This window comes from Rhinolophus hipposideros (genome assembly GCF_964194185.1).
Source record: "Rhinolophus hipposideros genome assembly, chromosome: 21".
NCBI classification, from domain to species: Eukaryota; Metazoa; Chordata; class Mammalia; order Chiroptera; family Rhinolophidae; genus Rhinolophus; species Rhinolophus hipposideros.
In genome coordinates, this window is record NC_138067.1 from 36,295,176 (window position 1) to 36,317,697 (window position 22,522).

At 35.7% G+C, this 22,522-nt stretch overlaps 1 protein-coding gene across 9 annotated transcripts; it reads left to right on the top strand.

The window, feature by feature from the left end:
• The first annotated feature begins 19 nt into the window (after window positions 1–19).
• On the top strand, window positions 20–22,028 carry ZNF146 (zinc finger protein 146). Of its 9 annotated transcripts, none has more exons than XM_081033177.1 (4): window positions 20–285; window positions 2,419–2,496; window positions 8,694–8,928; window positions 17,032–22,028. In XM_081033177.1, exon 4 carries the CDS (start codon window positions 17,817–17,819, stop codon window positions 18,693–18,695), a length of 879 nt encoding a protein of 292 aa, XP_080889303.1. In that variant the 5' UTR covers window positions 20–285; window positions 2,419–2,496; window positions 8,694–8,928; window positions 17,032–17,816; the 3' UTR covers window positions 18,696–22,028. The 9 variants fall into 9 exon arrangements, with proteins under 9 accessions (XP_080889303.1, XP_080889307.1, XP_080889308.1 ...); XM_081033181.1 differs by having other exon boundaries at window positions 2,419–2,474; XM_081033174.1 differs by lacking the exon at window positions 20–285 and adding an exon at window positions 369–460.
• The last annotated feature ends 494 nt before the right edge of the window (window positions 22,029–22,522 follow it).

Here is a 22,522-nt window from a genome sequence, read left to right on the forward strand (position 1 = left end):
GTCCAGAGGCCAACCAGTCACAAACAAAATGGCGTCTTCGTACATCAGAGTCTGAGTTTGGCGTGTTTGACACTGCGCCCGGGAAGCTTCAGCAAGGGAGTCCCTATTCCAAACCTCCCAACAGGCTTGAGCTGATTTTTCTCCAAAGCAGGACTAACCCTGAGAATCCCAGAATCATAAGAAGAGGCAGCGAAGTTCGCGTGGGAAAGACAAGAGTGTCGACCAGCAAAGCCTTATGGGAAATGTAGTCCAAGGCCAGAAAAGCGGCGCCGCTGTTGATAGAAGGTAATCAGATACCAGCCTGGGCCTGGCCGCGATGACGGTGCGTGCAGCATCGCGGAGACTTGTGGGAGTACTCAATAGTCCTCGGAGTGCGCAGGCGTAGCGCACGGAGTGGACATTTTGGTCTTTGTCCGTGGGTCAGTCCGGCCCCTGGATCCACGTGGCGTGAAAGTAGGAGGTGGGATGTGGGCGTCCTGTGCGGGTCGGGTCCGGGAGGTTGAAGGGGAGGATTCCGGATCTATTGGGGAGCGGCGCGGGGGAGAGGAATGGGTTTTTGAGGTTCTGGCCTACGTGTCGGGTGGCGTGGGGTGGGGTGGGGTTGGGGGCCTCTGAGGAGGGTTTGAGCGTATGTAACCCTAAGTTTGACCGCAAGTTTGACCAGATGTTTGAGATTGTCGAGTGTGAAAGTGTGGGTGCAGGATTGTGTACGGATGCGGGTGAGAGGCAGCTATACGAGACCAGCATTGAGGTAATAACGTTTGAGCCGCACTTTGTCGAAAGTGCTGATGATAACGGTGCCATCTTCCCGGATCGCGTGTTTTAGTTCAAGATTTGAAGATGGGGGGCGGGGGGTGGGATGCTAAGTGGTAAATAATTTAAAATTTGATTTTTATATAAAACGCTTTTTAAAGTGAGGTAGAATAAAAATCACCCTGATTTCTTTTTTTTAAGCAACCAAGAATGTTTCAAAGGAACTTTTTGTTTCAGGGAGCTTGCTTCATACGGTCTCAAATCGCCCGATCGTTGGGGTGCTTAAATAGGGATGCGATTAAGTCCTAGATTAAATATCAGCGTTACACTTTGAGAAGCAGCGTGATGTAGCGCAGAAAGCCCAGGATTAGAGAGTCAGGGTTTGTGGTCCTAGGTTAGACACAGTTTTCTTCGTGCTTTGAAGAAAGCTTAGTTGTTGCAATGTTTATCCATGCGTCGGGACTAGATTCTCGGTGTCCTAATAACTCCTGAATGAATCGAGGTGTCCTCAGATTGTGTGGATTTTGTGAAGTAATGAAGAAAATTAATTTTGTTTGCAAAGATGCTTTTTCTGAGGAATCCACCTACAGTCATCTTTCACATAATTTTAAATAATACGAATTAAATAAAGTTATTGGGTACCAAATTAATATTTACAATCGGTAGCCTTCAAATAGACAGCAGCAGTTAGAAGACATAATAGGAAAAAAACCCACTATTTACAAGAGCAATAAAAAAATATTGAGGAATAAACAAATATGCAAAACTATTAGAAAAGAATTTTAAAATACTACTAAGGGACACAGATGTGAACAAATAGATATACCATGTTTCTCAGGAAAATGTCATAAAGAAATGTGTGCAAACTTAAGTAAATTCATTAATTTAATGAGATCCTTGTAAAGGTAATCTACAATTTTTGTTTTCGTTTGGAACTAGGTAAGCTGATTCTGCACTTCACATGGAAAAATAAACTAACGTAGCCAGTAAAACTGAAAAAAAAGCAGTTGAGGTGTGGCAAGTGGGAGCCCAATGGTAACATATTTGAAAATATAAATCCTTGGAAATTAATATAGTGTTAATATTAACATGAAGCTAGCCTAGGAAGGGCAATTCAGCACTATCTTTAATAACTATAAATGTATTTTCTTTTTGACCCATCTATTTCACATCTGGAAATTAATCCTACAAATGTACCGGCATTTGCATGAAATGATACAGGTATGAAGTTGCTCATTGCATTAGTGTTTGACATAGGAAAAGATTAGAAACAATTCTTGCCCATCATTAGGAGACTGTTTCGATTAAATTATGGTACATTTGTACAACAGAATAAGATGTAGCTCTACAAAAGAGTGAAGAGGAAGCTTTCTCTATACTGACACTTGAAGTAACTCCAAAAGTATATTAAGTGAAAAAAGCAAGATGCAGAATGTATGGTATGCTTCATCTGGAATAAGAAAAGGGAGAAATAAGAATATATATTTTTATTTGTTTCCATTAAATAACTGAAAAGATACACAAGAACTAATAAAAGTGGTTATCTCTGTTGGCTATAGTACAGGGATAGGGCAAAGGCAAATACCTTTGTATGTTTGTTTTCTAACTACATGAATTTAGTATATATTCAAAAGTTAAAATGCTTTTTTGTTTTTGTTTTTAAAGGAGGAAATAGGCCATGGAGCCAGACTGCCTCTGTTAACTCCTTCCTCTGCCACTTGGTATGTCGGTGACCTTAGGCAGGTACTTAAACCTTGTGCCTCAGTTTCTTATCTATTAATATAGAGAAAATAATAGTATTTTATTCACATGGTGGTTGTGCAGATTATGGAGTTCTAAGTTCTAAAGAATAGTGGCTGGTATATACGAAGTACTGGATAAATGTTAAATAGCACTGTTACTTGCAAAATAATATTTCCTCAGAATAGTATAGGCATTTGTACTGTTTCTGGTAGAAATTTCTGCAAGATTCAGATGTGTAGGTGCTTCTTTCTTACTACCATTTAAAAAATTTTTTTTGGGGGGGGACATTATTTTATAACTGAAATGAGGAAATTAGCATTCTATGTTCAAGTTACATTTATCTTAGAAACTCATCACCACTGCCTTCATGAAGGTTGTTCTTTGATTTCTATGATGGTTACTTTCTCATGGTTCTAATTCAGAATCTCTGAAGATATTTTTTAAAAATCCCAATTGTGGCTTTTTTTTGGCCAGAATACATAAGAAATGATCTTCAAATTGCGTAATATCAGGAGAGACATACTATATGACTGGTCCACCATTAATAATTGTGTTTTTCCCTTTATGACCAAAGTGTAACGTGTATGGTTTTAGTTTGGTACCATACAAATGTCCATTCCCCATCAGTCATGTAATGGATGGTTTTAACACCAATAAATAAATCTTGGCTGAATCGATAATTTCTTCAGCGGTTGCAAAGTTATTTTCTAGTTTTTTCATTACTTTTACATTTATTTCATTGCTACCTCAGATTATGTCAATATTTTCCTGCCATTTTTTACTTTAAGAATCATTTTAAAGTTGTGTTCTAATAACTACAACTAGTTTTCTTTGCTACACTCATATTATCACAGTTTTAGCTCAGGGATGCTCCTTCAAGCTGACTCCTATCTCATTTTGACATGCCTTCATTTAACTTTGAGAGCTTGCTTGCACTGTTGGCCCACCTTGTACTTTCCATCCCAGATTTGGAAATGGTCATGTCTCCAAGGAGCTCAGGTTCCTTTTATTGGAGAATGGTGTTATAGACCAAGATCCGGGTGCTGGATGTTTTCATTGCTGCAGGAGTAACATTGTTTCAAGGCCATTTCAGTGACAGAGCTAGAAAATCTATTTTTAAAAACCATGAGTTCATATTAGTATTTCTAATTCAATATCAATGCTACAGTATTTTTGCCTGACAATTAGATCCTAGTTGTATTTTATAGTAAAAACTTGGGAACAAGTTAACATAGATACTTAATTGCTTTGCACGACCATACAAAGAAAATGGTTTCAAAATAATAATGCTGATATTAATAGTAACCATAAACACTATCATGTGAAAATTTTCTTTGTAGCTATTTTTGTCCACAGAAAGTATCCCACTAAAGATGTGTAGTCAAATTTCTCTGTTCTAAAGTCATTTGAGATAAATCCTTTGAGGAGTTATGTTACCAAGTTAATGTACAGTTGGGTTCGTTTGTTTCAATTTGTTTTCAAGTAGAAGGATTGCTTTTTAAAATATAAATTTGAGTATTTAGAAAAGTAAGTGATGCATTTCTGATTCAACAAAAAATACATTTCATAAAGCTCGTCTCATTCTGCTTCCCTCCCCTGTCACATTCTTCTTTGTCTCAATTAAGTATATTTTCTTATTTGTTTCTTGCTTATCAACTGGATTTTTTTGTTTGTTGGGCCACTAGTGTATATTTATTCCTATCCCCCACCCTCCTTATGTAAATTGCTCACTTTCTTCACTAAATATGTCCTGGAGATCTCCTTTCTTAATCATTGTCTTTTCTTTTTCACTGCTGAATAAATAAGATGATGTTGTGTGCATGTACCATAGTTGATTCAGTTGTTGAACATTTTGTTGTTGGACATTTGGGTAGTTTCCGATCATTTTCTGTTACTAACTGCAGTAATGAATAATTTTTTATCTGTTCTTTTGTACTTACCCAGGAATATCTCTAAAGTAGATTGCTATAAGTAGAGTTGCTTATATAGTTACATACTTAATAACTCCCACTGGCAAAGTACAAGAGATCTTTCTTCTAGAACCTTACCATCAGAGTGTTGAATAGTTGATTTTTTTGCCAAAGGCATAAGTGAAAATTAGTATCTGAGTGTAGGTTTAATTTACATCCCTCGTTATGAGTGAGGTTGAGTATCTTCTATATGTCTAAGGGCCCATGTGTTTATCTGAGATCTGTTTGTTCATATCCTGTTCCACATTTTTCTGTGGGGGTGCCTTTTTTTTTCTAGGACCTCATATTGCATTAGAAAGTATAACCATATGTGAAATGAGTTATGAAAGTATAGCCATATGTGAAATGAGTTATGGGGTTTTCCCCCCCAAGTTTTAAATTTGTTTTGACATTGTTCATTGTGGTCTTTTCTGCTTTTTGTGTTTTGTTTTTTTTAAACAATACAGAATCAGGTTTTATTTTTATGTATTTAAATTTATTGGGTTTTTTTCATTTATGGTCATTAGAAAGTCCTTACTCCAGATTTTACCTGAAGTTTCAAATCTTTACAAGGCTATAATTTTTATAGGGTTTCATTATCATAATTATATTTGTAATCTGTTTAGAGTCTGTAACCTATATGGTATATCTGTAACTCTATATGGTATAGGGTGTATGTCCAGGTTTATCTTTTTCCCATTGGCTATTCAGTTATTCCAACACCATTTATTAAGAGGTCTTAGCTTTATTATTTTAAGATTTAATTTTGATCCTATACTAAAGTCTCATGTGTATTTGGTCTACTTCTGGACTTTATATTCTCCATCGTCCAGTCTGTATTTGTGCACCAATATTTATCTTTTTATTATTGAGGCTTTATAATTTGTTTTATTATCTGTTATAGCTAGTCTCTTACTGCTTGTCCTTTGCAGAGTTTCCTAGGTATTGCTTGTTTTTCTATGTAAACCTTAGAATCAGCTTGTCTAGTTCTAGGGGGAAAAACCCCCCTTATTTTTATTGACGTTGCATTAAATTTTAACTTAAGGGAAAGGGACATTAGATATTTGTGATGTTAAATACTCCTACCCATCTACATAATATGTACAGTATCCTTTTGGGTTCTCTGGAGTGTTTTAAAATTTTCTTCATATATGTTGTAGACACTTCTTACTAAGTTTATTTCTAGGTACGATCTTTCATATTCCTATTATGGATGGAGTCATATATATGAAGCTTGTTGATTTCTATAAATTAGTTTTGTTTCCTGCTTAACTTATTGAACAATCATTTATAATTATAATTGAGTCAGTGGGCATCTTATCTTTATTTAGAATTTAATAGAAATGTCTTCAATGTTTTTGCATTAGATAAGATGCTGGCTTTTGTGGTCAGATAAAAATTATGATTACTTATAATTTTTATTTGGTTAGGTCTCTGGGGATGTGAGTAGAAACAAAAAGTTTAAGGCTGAGGCCACTGCTGTGCCTCAGATGCAACAGCCAGGAAAGATTGTGTTAATCAAGGAAACCAAAATCCCTCCAAATTCTGATACTGCAATCTTAAAAAAAAAAATTAAACAGAACAAAAATAAGATGCCCAGTAAGGTGTCCATTCCTATTCTATTTTCTTTTCTTTCCCTCCTTTTTCTTTACTGTTTTTCTGTTCTTTTTATAGCTTTGCTTGTTTCTTAAAGTTCGTGTCTTTTAAAAACTTATTTTGTTGATATTATATTTCCTTTTTATATCTGCTTTGTGGCAGTATTTTGCATATGAGTTTATTTAACTATTGGAAAATTATGCTGTTCATTTTCACTGTTTCTTACAGTATCATTGTAGGGATACAGACGAATTATTTTGTGTTACTCATGCTTGTACAAGATAGATTTTCCTAGACAAGTACCAGGAAAAAGTGGGCATGGTAGCATTGTATGTTTCAAAGCTCACGTGCCCTTCTACTTTTTAAAGCAAGAGACTTGTACACCTTCTCTGGCTTGACCCTAACCTGGTTGAGACAGACTTCTATCACCATCTCTTTGTTTCCCATAATTCTTCATAGTACTTGCCTTTTAAGATGATATATTAACTTTTATATATTGCTAAATACTGGAGACACCCCACTCCCAAATACAGCAGGTCCTGGAATAATTTTGTTTCCTTCTGTGTCCTTTTGTTGTTATGTTGATGAGATGCCACAGGAACTGAACTCTTGTTTATATCCATTAGCCTGTGGTAAAATTGGTTTCCTTATGTATCATTTCGCTTAAAGTCGCAGAACCTGTTGATGACATTGAAGACTTACTGCACTTTTTAAGCCTATTCTTTCTGCTTACTCCTGCAGTCCTTTTCTGTTTAATGTAGGTTTTTTTTTTCTGAGTTTCCTCTTATGGTGAGGCCTACTTCCATAAGGAAATACTAGCTGCAGATTTTTGAACTTTGAAATCCTCAGCATTTCCTGTATTTTCTAGGCTTCTTTGCAACGCCTATTTAGGCCTCCTATTTGGGCCTGCCTTTGGCAGAGGTCCATGGAATTTAGGAGGGTTTTCTTGTCCCTAGTTTTTGTTCATTATTAGATTTGGTTACCACATTTCTCACTCAGGGTGAATCCCTCATTTTGAGAATGCTAGTTATTTCTGAGACCTGTTATGTTATGGAGTTCTCACCATTATCTAGTCTTGCTATACCTACCACACTATTGTTCCTGTACCACCTCTGTTATTTTGGATGTTTTGGGCCACACTTACATATAATTTAGCATTAACGTATTTTCTCTAGTAGTTTCACTAAAGAGGCAGTGTATGAACTGGCTGGTTGGTAGTATTCCTCCGTTATTCTTGATGTTTTGTGTGGTTTTCAAAAAGGAGAAGTATTTGAAAGATTCAAAACTAAGCAGCCACAATGCTCCTGTAAAACTTTTTTTGCCTCCTTGATGGTTGGTGTTTCTAAGAGACTGTCTGTCATTGACCATCTTCTTCACATACTGTGTATATTTTCTGTAAGCAGTCACAGTAATATTCCATCTATGTCTTTAGCTGCAGTGATATTCTGACAACTGATACATTTCTATTTCTATTCTAGGCCTATTCTGAGCTCCTCATTTACATATGAGATTGCCTAATGGATATATGGGCTTGTATGTTCCTCAGAAACGTGATACTCACCAAGCTTGATCTCCTTCCTCTTGCAGATTATCTTCAGCAACTCACCCTCTCGTTTCTCTTTGTTCTGTGTATACATTACTGTTTAAATCAGGCTCTAAGCTTCCCATCTCTGCCACATCCCGGTACAAATTGTTTTTCAACAAACATAGTATAGATAGTGTTTATGTAAGTAGTAATTTAAGTTGTTTTTTTTAATTTTGCTTTTTAAGTATGATTTCAACATTATAGAAAAGTTAGAATAGTACAGGAAGTCCCAGATACCCTTTACCCAAATTCACCAATCATTTACATTTGGTTCTTTTTACAACCACAGTACAGTCACACTCAGAAACTTGTTGTTATTTAATCTAGTTCTTATTCAGGTTTTGTCAGTTGTCCTAAAAATGTCTTTAAAAATGGTTTTTGAATGAATGGATGAATATATTTTTACAGGACATTTCTAACATATAGTTTCACTCAGTATAATGCAAACAAAGTAAATATTAGGATTCCAGGAAAAGTCTTGAGTTTTTATTCCTGAATACTGTCAGAACAACTTCCTACACAAATTGTATCCATTGTGCTTTGTTCTGATAGGCATATATAGTCATAGATATGAGTATTGAATTCATCCAGGAATAAAGGCCAGTTAAAACCCACTCAGGAACTTAGGCAGGAGTGTGGTGTTAGATAACCGCTAGCAACTACCGTGTTTCCCCGAAAATAAGACCTAGCCGGACCATCAGCTCTAATGCGTCTATTGGAGCAAAAATTAATATAAGACCCGGTCTAATTTTACTATAAGACCGGGTCTTATCTAACATAATATAAGACTGGGTCTTATCTAACAATTATTATTATTATTATTATTATTATTATTGTTATTATTATTTTCAGGGAAACACCATAGTTAGGTAAAGTGTGAATATGTTTCTATGTAAGTAAAATTCTGAAAGTTCCCTTTCTCACCCCATTTCAGGATGTGTGGAGGTTTAAATGGTTTAATGAGCATGGCTTTGAAATTCAGGATTCAAATAGTCTTAGTCCTTTTGCTCATATAATTGCACTTTAATCTTTCAGGCAAAAGGTCATTACTTTGTTCTTTTTCACAGGGCCGCTTCCTTGTGCATCCCTGGAAACTGCACCTTCCTCATCCTTCAGAAGGCCCTGAGACCCCAAGACTCACCTGAGTTCTAGGAGGGTACTTTAGCCCCAGGATTAACCTTCTAGTGGTGTGTCATTTCCCCAGTAGCAGGTTATAAACTGACTAAACTTTATGTGATCCTCTGTTGGAGCAAGAAGATAAACTGGATGGTGGAGAAAGAAGTGGAAAGGAAATTGGTCCAGGTGAGTGAATGACAAGCAGACAAGTCACAGTTGTTCAGTCAGTATTGACGACTCTGAAATGCTTTTAAGGATGTTTTCCTATAGGCCCTAGTCTTGAAGTATCACTTGGTATGAATTCTTAGATACTTGAATGACATTTCCAGTCATCATTTTTTTCTATTGCAATACTCCTTAGATTCTAGAGGTCCAGGTGCCCCTTTTATTTCTAATCCAGGTGTCCACACTCATACTTATTTGTACTGCCTTTGTGTGGTTCTTCTCTCTTTCATTGGTACTCTCAGTCTCATATCTCCCAGTGTGTGCAGACTCCTTTCCTCATGCATCGTCTTTTATAAGTTTTTAAGTCTTTACATACTGTCTGACATTTAGGTTTCTTTTTATTGCTTACCACTTTCTCACTCTTCAGTGGTTAAATGCCTCAGAATTATGTTTTACGTCTGTGATCATACTTCCTGTTGTCTTCTTATCCACCTTCCCCATTATACACCAACAAACCCTGCCTCCCTCCTTTCCACCCCATATACCTTTCAGTTGCCTTAGAAATCAGATCTGCTTTTTTAACGTGTGTGTGTGTCCGAATGTGTGGTCTGTATGTTTTTATATAATACTTGAACTTGTAAAAATTTTGAACATAAAAGTGAAAAATGAAAAAGACCCTTCTTAACCCCTCTGAGCCTCAATCCTACACTTTTTCAAAGAGACAGTCACTCTTAAGAGTTTCACATGTATCCTTCTTGAAGTAGTCTGAATAAGCCAGCATGTATAGTCTGCTGCAAATATGAATATCTGTATAAGTCCTTTGTTTTCCTTTTTATATGAATGGTGGTATGTATTCTATTGTGTTTTTTTTGTTGGAGAGGTTCTCTATTAACATAGTTTGTTTAACCTCTGTCTCCTATCAATGGCCATTTAGGTTGTTTCCAGGCTTATGCTATTGAAGGCGCAAGTGCATATACTTGTTTATATTGCTTTGCAGAGCTATGCAGATAGCACAACTACATAATTACTCTGAGTGGAAATGCTGGGTAAAAGTTACGTTTATAGGCGTGCTAGAAATAGGCACATTGTTTTCAAAAGAAGTAAACCAATTTACATTTCTACCAAAATGATATATTCATTATTCAACAAGTATTTTTTGAATGATATGTATGAGGAGGCACTGTTTCAGGTACTAGGGAAATGTTAGTGATCAATCAAAGCAGTCAAAAATTCCTCCCTCCTGAGGCTTATCTTCCAATTGGGGAAGATAGACTATGAGTAAACAAGTAAAAAATATATTTTATCAGATGGTAATGAGTGCTAAGAAAAATAAAGCAAGGAAAACTGGCATTTGGTGGGCCAGTTGGTTGGGAAAGCACTCATTAAGAGGATGACATTTGAAAAAATGATGTAAAGAGTATGCGAGCACAGCGTGCAGAATTTGGTGGAAGAGCATTCAGCCAGAAAGAACAAAAAGTGTTAAAAGCTCTGAGGCTGAGCCTGCTGTTGAAGAAAGTGATCAGGGCAGTGAGCTGAGCAGAGTGAGCAAAAGGGAGTAAGAATAGATTTGATGAGATAATAGGCCAAATCATAGGCTTTGGCCTTTGTTCTGAGTGATTTGGAAGACCATGAAAAGGTTTTTGAGCAGAAGAGTCAACATCAGAATTACATTTTGGCTGCTGTATAGAAAATAAGGTATGAGGCTAAGGCAAGTCCAGGAGATTAATCATAGACAAATGCAGTAATCTAGGTACAAGAATGGTAGTAGTTAAGCTAGTGACAAGTAGTCTTAAATTATGTTAAAGGCATAGCTGACAGGATTGGCCAGTAGATTGTTAGGAGAGAAACAGGTGTCATCGATGACTCCAAGGTTTTAACTAAAAGAGAATGAGTTACCATTTACTGAGATAGGAAGACTTCAGGAATTTTGGAGATAAACCAAGAGTTTTCTTTCAAATTTGTTAATTGTGACATGTCTACTGATCATCTAAGTGCATATTCAGGTAGGTAGTTGGATATACAAGTCAGGAATTTAGGGAAATAAAAGTTGTGACCCTTTTCTGTTCTGCTATACTAACAAGCTGCTTTATAAAATGATGGTGTCTGCATTTCCCTGGCCAGTCCTACTTTTCTGACCTTTCAGGGATGCTGGTGGGCCCAGCATATCTCCTGTATTCAGCCGACATTCCTGGATTTTGTTATTACAAACAAGGAGGTGGTGTGGTTTGGCCTTTGAGGCTGTGTCGTACGTTTTAAGAGAGCATTGTGCATTAGAGCTCTTCCTAAAAATAGCAATGGCCGCTGCCCACTCACATCCTTTTTTATAAAACATTAGAATTATAACTAGTTCCTACTGTTACCAACAATGCAGTTTTTTTCCTTTTCCTTTTTTTCTGTTTCTCTTTTTCCTTCACACACATGAAAAATGGGCAGAGATGTCTTTTATTTTACCATTTTTGAAGAAAGTATCTATGTAACGTTTGAGTTACCCCTCTAGGAATTCTGTCCCATTTCTGCTTGATTGGTGTTTTGATGACCTGAGATGTTGCTTTATTTTTCTAAGTATTTCCTCATCTTTTGCTTTTATTTATTTTTTCTTCTGTCTATTCTCTTGCTGGAGATGGCTCCTAGAACACTGCATTCTATGTTTTCTCCTTCCCTTTATAAATGAATTCCCAGAAAGGACTCATTCATTCTGAAATTAGAAGTAACTCTTCTTAATTTAAAAAAAAGGTGGCCGGTTAGCTCAGTTGGTTAGCCTTGGTATTGCTCCCAATATTTAGAAAATACTTACTGTCAGCCATTCAAAGAAAAGAGTAGAGCCATTAATGTAATCCAGCATGGGCCACTGTGAGCTGCGCCCTTCTTAAAAAAAAAAATGAAATTAGAAGAAACTTTTTATAATATCAATTTTTATTTTGGCACCTCCAGCCTTTTTGTGTTTCCCGCCATAATTTTACCTGTTTACAGGATAAACAACTGCCAGACTGACTTCATTCTTACTGTGCCAGACAGTGAAGTCATTAATATCCTACTCAAATTAGAGATTTCAGCCCATTATTTTCAGGTCCAGAGGTCACTACAAAACAGTTTCATATGATATCTGGATTATTTCTTTTCTCATGGTCCTTGTGATATGGTCAGTCAAGCCTTTAAAAAAGATAATCTTCAATCTAATCAAGAAACGACGTATAATTGTATGAATATAAACTGAACATATTTCCTTCTGTCTGTAAAATTCTTTGAGTCTATTCAGGTCCTACTTATTTGAACCTGTTACTTTCTCTTTTATTGATCTCTGATTATCCATGCTACGTAACATTTTCCACAGAAATTCAAAAGTCCTCAGTAAAATCCTCTTTCGTGCCTGCAGTCTATATTATGAACCTGTTGTAGGGAAGGTCCATGTTTTATTTTTACCATCTGTAGTTTGATTACATATGAGGTACTTATTAAATAATGTATTATTATCATGGAAGGATTTATTGATCAGTTTTTCAATTATCTAACATTTTCAAACATTAAAAACATTGAAAGAAGAGTACAGTGATCTTTTATATGCCCACCACATAGATTCAATAGTTAATATTTTACCACATTTGGTTTTTTGTGGGTTTTTTGGGGTTTTCTTTTCACATGTGTGTATCCTTGTGCATGCATATAAAGTGTGCTGAAACACTGTGACACTTCACTCCTAAAAAATTAAGTATTCATTTTCTAAAAATAATGGCTCTCTTCTGCAGAACCAAAATAACATTATCATATCTTAAACAATTAGCCATAATACCCTAATACTGTGTAATATTCAGTCCATGTTTCCCCAGTTATTTGCCAAATACCTTCTATAGCATTTTTTTAAATGCCAGAGTCCAGGCTTAAAGTTTGGATATGGTTGTCTTTTTTTGTCTTTATAATCTAAACTGCCCTCCCCCCGCCTTGGTATTGCTCCCAATATTTAGAAAGTACTTACTGTCAGCCATTCAAAGAAAAGAGTAGAGCCATTAATGTAATCCAGCATCTCAGGCTATATAGTAAGATGTTAAGATACAGTTACATACAAATTTGGGTTTAAAAATAATTCATATGAAACACGTATTTGAGGAAAAGTGAATCTGATTGTGATTAGAAGTTTAGAGAAAGATGTTTCTAAGTAGGAAACGAGATTGGAGAAGTCTTTTTAGGAGCGTGTTACCCGAGCTGCTTCCAGGAGGTTTTATGGAGTTCATGGTTAAATACAAGGTGGCAGGCTACCCATCAGCGGACATGAAGAACGCAATGTATATAACCGTGGCTCACTGCACACCTAATACACTTGGCAGGCTCTTCCTCAGGGCCTGTCAACTTGTTTCATTTCTGTTTAGAATGCTCTTTTCTCCAGGTAGCTGTGAGGAATACTCTCTTCCTTCATGTCTTGAATCTTGTCTTCTCAGAGGCCACTCTATCTAAAATTGAAACTTTTTACCCTTTCCTTAATTTTTTTCCATAGCAGTTACAACTTTTTCACAAACCATGTCCTTTGTTTATTTGTTTGTTATGTGTCCACTAAAATGTAAACTTGATGAGGGCATGGAATTTTGTCATTTTTGTTTAATACTGTTTATCCCTAGAGCTTCGAACTACCAGGCAAATAAATATTAAGGAGAGAAAAAGGTATTGATTGAATAATAAGTGTTTGAAGCAGCAGTTCTCAAACTTTCTGGTCTCTTTACATTCTTTTTTTTTTTTTTTTTTTTTTTAGTAACAGCTTTGTGGCGATATAATTCACATAACATAAAATGCATCCCTTTAGGCTATGCATTATTTTTCATGTTTGTAAATATCTTTACTGTTTGGCTTAATAGAAAACAGCTGTTTTCTCATTTCTGCTCTTGTAACCTGTAGTTCGGTTGAAGTATATTTTAAAACTGGCTTCATACAGGTGTAGTAGAAAAAAGAAGTGTTTTACTAGTCTTTCAGGTAATTGTGGATATTCTTTGGCACTCCACCAACACACGACAAGTGGTAATTTTTTCAAAATTAGCCTCAATGTGGAATTTGAAACTATATCAGATTTTTTATTCTCTTACATAAAATCCATGTCTTAAACTTTTGATCTGTTTAAACTTTGAATGGATCTCTTACCCATGTATGATTTTGTAGCATTATGCATCGATCAACTGAGTTATGCAGATTTTTCAAATGTTGACATATTCCATTATATAATATCAAAACGTCATATTTTGTTAACACCACCGCCAATCTCATTAGAAAAGTCTTTTAAGAATAAGGAAGCTGTCAATCTCATGGTGTAGGATACTGAATTTTAATTTTAAAATTTAATTTAAATTTTTGCTTGAAAACACAAATTTTGTCATTGATCTCATGTACTGTCGGTTTTTTCCTTTAAAAGATTGTCTTTGTTATGTCTGAAAGAAGTACCTACCAAACAACCCAAGTATGAATAATCATAATTTGTAAGGTAGTCATTTATTAATATATTTAAAGTGAATTAATGGCTCCCATGAAAAAAGTGGCTAGTTTAGCTCACAATTTAAATATGATTTGCCCAGGTGCTTTTCCTTGAGACCAAGTATCATTCTTTGGTGTACAACAGAAGTTTACATGTATGTGTATACAATTATTTCACATATATATATAAAATTTGCTTTTCATGGAATTGATATTTGATGTACATTTTTTTGTTTGGTTTTCTGTATTTAGCACAGATGCTCTCAGAATGGTTAAAAGCTCTCTCAAGTACTAGTTTTCACAAGGTTCCACATGGTCAAATGCATTGGGAAATCTCTTTCCATTTTTCCCCTTGGAAATACTATTCCTAGAGTTTTTTTGTCCTCCTACTTCAATCTGGACTGGTGGTGGTATCCTGACTTGATAGCTCTTATTTTGTAGCTTTCTATCACCATTATCATAGAAATTTTCTTTTTTTTCCTCCTGTGCGTCTCCTCTTTTATGGATAGTATATCTGTTGCCTTCTCTGACCAGTAATTTTGGTGGAGCACTTCTTCTAGTGGCATTCCGAGAGGAAAGGTGCATTTTGGGGGTATTTGCACATCTGTAAAATGGCTTTATTTGACTGTCCTATTGGATTGATAGGCTAAGCTTAGAATTCTTTCCTCAGAATTTTGTCTTCTAGCTTCCTTTCTGTTGAAAAATTTGATGTCATTCTCATTCTTGTTTTCTTTGAATGATATATACTGTTTTTTCAAAAGCATTTGTGATCTCTATTTTTCTCTTTTGATATGTCACAGTGATTATCTAGTTATGCATGTTTTATTACTTCATTGTGCAAGGTACCAAGTGGGCCCTTTAAAAAAATCTTGAGATTCATGATAGAGAGGAGAGGAAGGTTTTGTTTTTCTTTGAATAGTTCCTCTAATCAGTTTTCTCCTTTCACTTTTCTGGAACTTTTTTTTTTTACTCAGTTATTACATGTATTACCTTGGTTTATCCTTTGAATTTCTCTCTTTAACGCTTCTGCCTGGAAATACTTGTGCTTATATTTCATTTGTCAAACAAGGTACCTGGCCATGCCTGAGTTTCCTGGGGTGGAACAATATAATCCTTCTGCAGTAAGGAGACCATATTATTGATTAATGTTAATACAGTCTACTTCATCTCCTTCCTCACCCCAGTCTTAATTTCTAAGGGAACCTTTTCTGTTTCTTATTGTTTCACTGATAAAATATTTTCTCATAACTGTGATTGGTGTTAGGTTCTGTTGTTTGCTTTGCCTTACCTTTATTCACTTAGAGTTTCTTTTTTTCTCTTGGTGTTGATCTTTCATGTTAGTGGGCTTCTTCGAATGTGTGTGGAATATTGGCTACACAGTCATATTTAAGAATGATTCACTAAAAGGTAAGCTCTTTTGTGCCTGGGTGGGTCTAGTCATATGGTAGACTGCAGTGGATGTAAAGTAAAATGCCTGGTGGACCCAGGGTCTCCTCCCTGAGGAAGGATTATACTGCCTTACTCTCACAAACTTAGGTGTGGCCAGGTCCTTTGTTTTGGCAAAAGAAATGAGTACAAGCAGTAAGTATCTTGGAGGGGCATCCTACAGGTTTTTCATGGGCCTTTCAGTTTGTCCAGAGAAGGATCCTTTTCATGTCCTTCTCACGGGTATAGGTATATAACTGGTTGCCAGCATTTTTTTTTTGCCTCAGCTACAGAATGGTGCTGAAGGTCTCCCCATATTATATGTAGATTTAGTCACATTGATTTCAGTATAACACCTCTCCCCTTGCATCGCATTTATTGGGTGTCTCCTGAGTCTACGGCTTCTGTGATCAAAATTTCTGCAAAGAACAACTTTCATTTTATATAAAGGAGTGATTCTTTGTCCTCTACATTGGGAGAGTAAAGGTCCAACTCCACCTTATACAATCTTTTTTTCAGCTGTTATCCTTTATTCCTTGTTTTGAGGTACTTGATTTCCCTCCATTTTCTGAGTGTTTTTGATATTTTGTGGTACAAATTGGCTTGCTTGACTTGTCATCCTCTTCTGTAGTACCTTTATGTTATTTGAACTTCCTTAGCTCTTCTGTAAGTTTTAAATCTTCCATGTGCTTTATATTATCAAAAAATTTGTTAGTATCTGTGTATTAATGTCTCATATCATACCCCTTTTGTGAGTTTGGGCCATTTTCCCTTTTGTCATTTAATGGAGTTTTGGGAGGAAGTAGTTGTTGGTTATTCCTTTCCCTTTCTTAGGCATCACAGATAGACTTTCTCTATTTTATTTGGTCATCTTTTTATCCTATTTATTAATTGCTCATTGTTTGTTACACTGAATTGCTGAATTATGAAATGAGAAAGATTATTTTTCAAGAGTAATGTAAGCTTTGTGTATCCGTGAATGTTAGTTTTCTACTCAGATACCTTCCACAGGGTTTCCTTCTCAAAATTTAGTTGGCAACATAGGTCATAAGGCTTCTTTTATATTGGGAAATGAGCTAGCAGAGTTAATCCCAAAAAGCACAATCTAAAATTTTGTTAATAATGGGAAATTCATAAATAATGGCGATAACGAAGCTAACATTTATTGAGTGCTTATCATGTGCCAGCCACAGTTCTAAGCACTTCATACATTAACTCCTTTAAATGATGATTCTTTGTACTCCATTTTAGAAGAAGCCTGAGAAGATGATGAGCAAATATAGAGGCAACAAGACTTGGGAGGCAAGTTGCATCCATCTCCAGTAAAGTACAGACTGAGGAAAAAAGCAGTGAATATAAGAAAATTGGAAAGATACTTCCTGTGATCTCAGACGTTAGATCTTTTAAAGCAACACCTTTTCCAACTTACCTAGAAAGAGTGTCAAACACAATTTAGACTTAATTAATTGTGAGGGACGTGGTGTAGGAAAGAATCAATTTTATTAGTTTGGAAATCCTGCCACAGCTTACTCCTTATGGTAGTAACCATCTTTAAGAGTAAATCAGTGTAGAAATGCCTTCAGTTAAAAAAATTTGAACCCCACATGATACCAGAGCATTCATGCTGGATTAGAAACCCTATGAATTTACTGTGAGAAAATTTTCACTCACATGTCACACCTTATTAATTGTAGAAGTCAGGCTGGAGAGAAACGTTGTTCTAAGGAATATTGAAAAGCCTTCAGCTAGATGACAGATCTTATTGAGCAGAAGAAAATCCGTACTGGAGAGAAGCCAATGAATATAACAGAACTTCAATGAATATTAGAAAATTTATACTCTGAGAGAAAGCTTTGAACAGAGTATGATAAATTTTCCTCTTGAACCTTATTCCTTACTTTACATTTGAAAGATACACAGAGAAGCCCTACAAATGTAAGAAATGTGGAAATACCTACATCCAAAAGTAAATCCTTATTCATCAGAAAATTCATATTGGAGAGAAACCTTGTGAATGTGGGAAAGCTTCTTTTCAGATGTCACACCTCAGTCAGCAGAGAATTTGTAGTGGGGAAAACCCCTTTGCTTGTAAGGTATGTGGGAAAGTCTTCAGCCACAAATCAAACCTCACTGAGCATGAGCATTTTCACAATAGAGAGAAGCCTTTTGAATGTAATGAATGTGGAAAAGCCTTCAGCCAAAAACAGTATGTCATTAAACATCAGAACACCCATACTGGAGAGAAGCTTTTTGAATGTAATGAATGTGGAAAATCCTTCAGCCAGAAAGAAAACCTCCTTACCCATCAGAAAATTCACACTGGAGAGAAACCTTTTGAGTGTAAGGATTGTGGGAAAGCTTTCATTCAGAAGTCAAACCTCATCAGACATCAGAGAACTCACACGGGAGAGAAGCCCTTTGTATGTAAGGAGTGTGGGAAAACCTTCAGTGGCAAATCAAACCTTACTGAGCATGAGAAAATTCATATTGGAGAGAAACCCTTCAAATGTAGTGAGTGTGGAACAGCTTTTGGCCAGAAGAAGTACCTCATAAAACATCAAAACATTCACACTGGAGAGAAACCTTATGAATGTAATGAATGTGGAAAAGCCTTCTCTCAACGAACATCACTTATTGTACATGTGAGAATTCATTCAGGTGATAAGCCTTATGAATGCAATGTATGTGGAAAAGCCTTCTCTCAAAGCTCATCTCTTACTGTGCATGCGAGAAGCCACACAGGTGAGAAGCCCTATGGATGTAATGAATGTGGCAAAGCTTTCTCTCAGTTCTCAACCCTTGCTCTGCATTTAAGAATACACACAGGTAAGAAGCCTTATCAATGTAGTGAATGTGGGAAAGCTTTCAGCCAAAAGTCACACCACATTAGACACCAGAAAATTCATACTCATTAAAAATCCTGTGAATATCTTGAAAATTGGATAGCACATCAGAAATAATCATGTTGAAAGAAAGCGTCACAAATGAGGGAAACAAAAATTAAAAACTTACGGGCCACGAGAGAATTCATACGGAAGAGAAAGACATTTGTATTATAAAAATTCCTGTGCCCAACAAAAAAACTTACAGCAAAAGTAATGCTAAGACTTGACACATTTCCACTAAAATTGGGAATGGAAAATATGCTTGTTATCATTGCTGACTGCATAGATCTGGAGATCTTCACCAATATAATAAGAAAAATAAGTTGTGATAAGAAAATAAGGAAAAGACTTTCATGGTATTGATTTAACAGAACAGAAGAGATTCTGGAATCACCTATGCATTTATTAGCGTTTAGATAGAATGGGATAGAAATGGCATCAGGAGGTGAGAAGATATTGGGACTATTTAAAAAATGATTTGGAGGTAATTTGTTCTCCAAGGAAAAAAAATAGACCATGAACTGTACACAAAGGTAAGATCCATGGGGATTAAAAACAGGAACATGAAAAAGATATATTCTAAAATGGTTGTGACCTTGGGAATAGGAAAACCTTCCTTATAACAAAAATACCTAGCAATTCTATTCTGAGTTTTTATGCTCAGGAAATACGTACTAGGCTATTTACTGTGGCATGATTTGTAGTAGCCATAAATTGGAAACAACTTAAATGCCCATCAAGAATTAAAATGGAAAATACTTATGATGGGATACTGTATATGTGTAAAATGTAACAAATGAGATCTGTATTACAGAGAGAGATCTCATAAAGGTTGAGGGAGAAAATGAAGTTGCAAAATGACACATCTAATGCCATGACATTTTTGTAAATTTGAGTTAAAACTTCCCTCACAGAATGCAGTACTATATATTAGTAAAGGATACATATGTATGTTTTTTAAAAATGTTTTTGAAATGGATTGGAAGGATACAGACCAAACTCTTGATAGTGGTTGCCTGTGAAGAGTGGAGAAGGGAAGGGGATGAGTGTGGGAGGGGTGGAGTGGGGATTGGTTAAAGGGGACTTCATTTTATATGTAAGCATCCATTTCTTTTAGAAACAAAAAAGACTGCAAGTAAATATATATATCAAAATACTGGATAATTCTGGATTGTGGTATATGGATACCTTGTCATATTTTTTGTACTTTTCTGTATTTTTAAATTTTCTCAAGAATGGGGGTGAGGATGGGAACACTGTATCTATACAAATCATGTTCAGATGGATTCATTCCCAATCAAATACTAAACTTTTTATAGAAAATATTTCTAAAATTTTAATCAATGATGAGTGGATGAACTTGTTCTCTATGTAGTATGAAATGATCTATTTTATTAAAATTAAAAATGATAGCATAATCCAAATCTGTTTAATTTATTTTTACATGTTATAGTGTACACTATATGGTCTATCTTCACATTTCTAACATTTTGCAACATACCATTTGAGCTTAGAAAATTTTAAGAACTTTTAGTTAAATGAGGATACATACGCAGACTTCATATAATTTGTCTTTTTAGGTAAACTTTCTAGAATGTCGAATTTCCTGGACTGTAAATTTCCATGGGAACAGCATATGCATTAAAAATTAAGTGTTTGTTTTATTTTAAAAAATAAAACCTTCAACTTTCTGCAACGTCCACAATTTGAGTTAAATGCTAACACTGGTATCTCAGTTTTAATCTGCACACTATTTCTCCCAGTGCTTTGACCAACACACCTTTTTATATTCCGCCCCCAGCTTTACTGAGGTATAATTGAGAAGTAAAATTGTAAGATAAAGTATACAACGTGATGGTTTGATATATGTATACACTGTGAAGGGACTCCCCCCACCAAGTTATTGTTTCTTTTACAGAAGTGGAGAGGATGGGATGGGTATTAGAAACGTGGTCCAGACCCTGAATAGAGTTCTATTGTGTAAACCAGTCTTTCCTGAAGATGTTTTTTATTTGGTCCCTCTTTTCAGTAACTTGATGTGATGTTATTAAAGGTTTTCTTTTATAATGGTGAACATCAGCAATACAGCGTTTTGAGATTTCAGAAGCTGCTTTCAAAAAAGCTCTCTAACTCATTAGTTAAATTCCGCAGGATAACTGTATCTTGTATTAGCCTTTTTGGAGGAATGACCATGAATTATATACTTAGCTATCTAAATAAGACTTAGTCCTTTCTAATATGGAGTTCCCCACCCCCTTTTAACAAAGGATGTTATATACTAAATCTAAGAATTGCATCAGATGTTTGTATACTATTTTAAAATTGCCTCCATTTATCATCTGCAGTAGCAAAAATATTTTGGTCAAAAGATACATTTTCCTAAACTACTTTTTTCTCCTGAATCTCTTATGCTTTACTTAGCTCTTCTCTTAACTCTTTTCCTGTGTTCGTGCAGCTTTGGAGTCAACAAATCAAGCATGGCCCAAAGACAAAATCAGGAATACAATACCTTAATATACAGAGGGTGCCCCAAAAAATGTATACACATTTTAGTAAAGGAAAACTTTCCTAAATACTAAAATTGTAATACTCAGTATATACTGATAACAAAAGATAAATACAAGTCACATTTGACTTCTGCAATTACAAGAGGTGCTCAAAGTGGTTACCATTAGCATCCAGACACTTCTGATTACAGCGAATTGTTTGAGCAACATTAACTAAAGTGTCCACTTGTATACATTTTTGGGGGGCCCCCCTAATATATTTATTGACTGTGGCTTAGGACTTCCTCTCCCCCACCCAACAAGACTAGTTTTGTGGCCCCTAGAGGGTAGTTGAATCTGAAATTCAGAATCGTTTTACTCAGCATGTCAGGAGGCAGGTGATCTGAACCCCTTAAGTACATCTATCTTCATAATTGATAGAACGTAGATACAAGTAACTTGAATGTTGGACGCCTGAATTGTCAGTCAAAATTTGTAAGTCTTGATTAATCCCACGTTGCCTGGATACATAGGACTAGCTACCTTTATATTATACCCAAACCATGTAAGGGACCACAAAGTCCTCCTTTATTCTCACCCCAAGCCCAACAAAATCTCTGAAATGTTCTAATGTAAGTCATAACCTTGATACATCTATTGTTTCAGGTATTCCTTGATTGTGTCTTTTAATGTAAGCAATCCTATCTGCCTTCTTTGCTTGACTACAGATGTATTTCACGTTTAAGATGTTTTGTGCTTAAAATAGTGTGAAGCAACACAAGCTTATTTTCTAAAAACCTGGCTTTGTAATTTTACTATTTACCATTGGTGAATAATGTGATTTTTCATACAAATAAAAACCTGGCATTTATTTAGCTTTTTTTCCCCAGTGTTTTCATCAAAATCAGTAATTAAACTTCACTGTTCATTAGAATCACCTGCAGGGCTTGTTGCGGAGCCCAGCCTTCAGAGTTCCTGACTCGGTAAATCTGGGGTGGGGACTGGAAATTTGCATTTCTAACAGGCTCCCAGGTGATGCTGATGCTATGCCAGGGACCACACTTTGAGAACTGATGATCAAAACCATTTTCAGAACAGTTCTATTGGATAGTAGACAGTATGAATGTTATTTTTCCATTTCATTTCTAGAAAAAATGAGAGATAAGCGACAAGCTTAGTGATTCATATCTACTTAGTGGGAGCTAAGTTTATAAAATAAATTATGAAATAAGAAGCATAATAGGAGTGGCTGGCTAGCTCAATTGGTTAGAGTGTGATGCTTGTAACACCAGGGTTGCTGGTTTGATCCCCGCATGGACCAGTGTGAGCTGCGCCCTCCATAACTAGATTGAAACAACTACTTGACTTGGA

What these genes read in the sequence shown, in the direction of transcription:
- ZNF146 (XM_081033177.1), top strand. Translation starts at nt 17,817, where the DNA reads ATGTCACACCTCAGTCAGCAGAGAATTTGTAGTGGGGAAAACCCCTTT.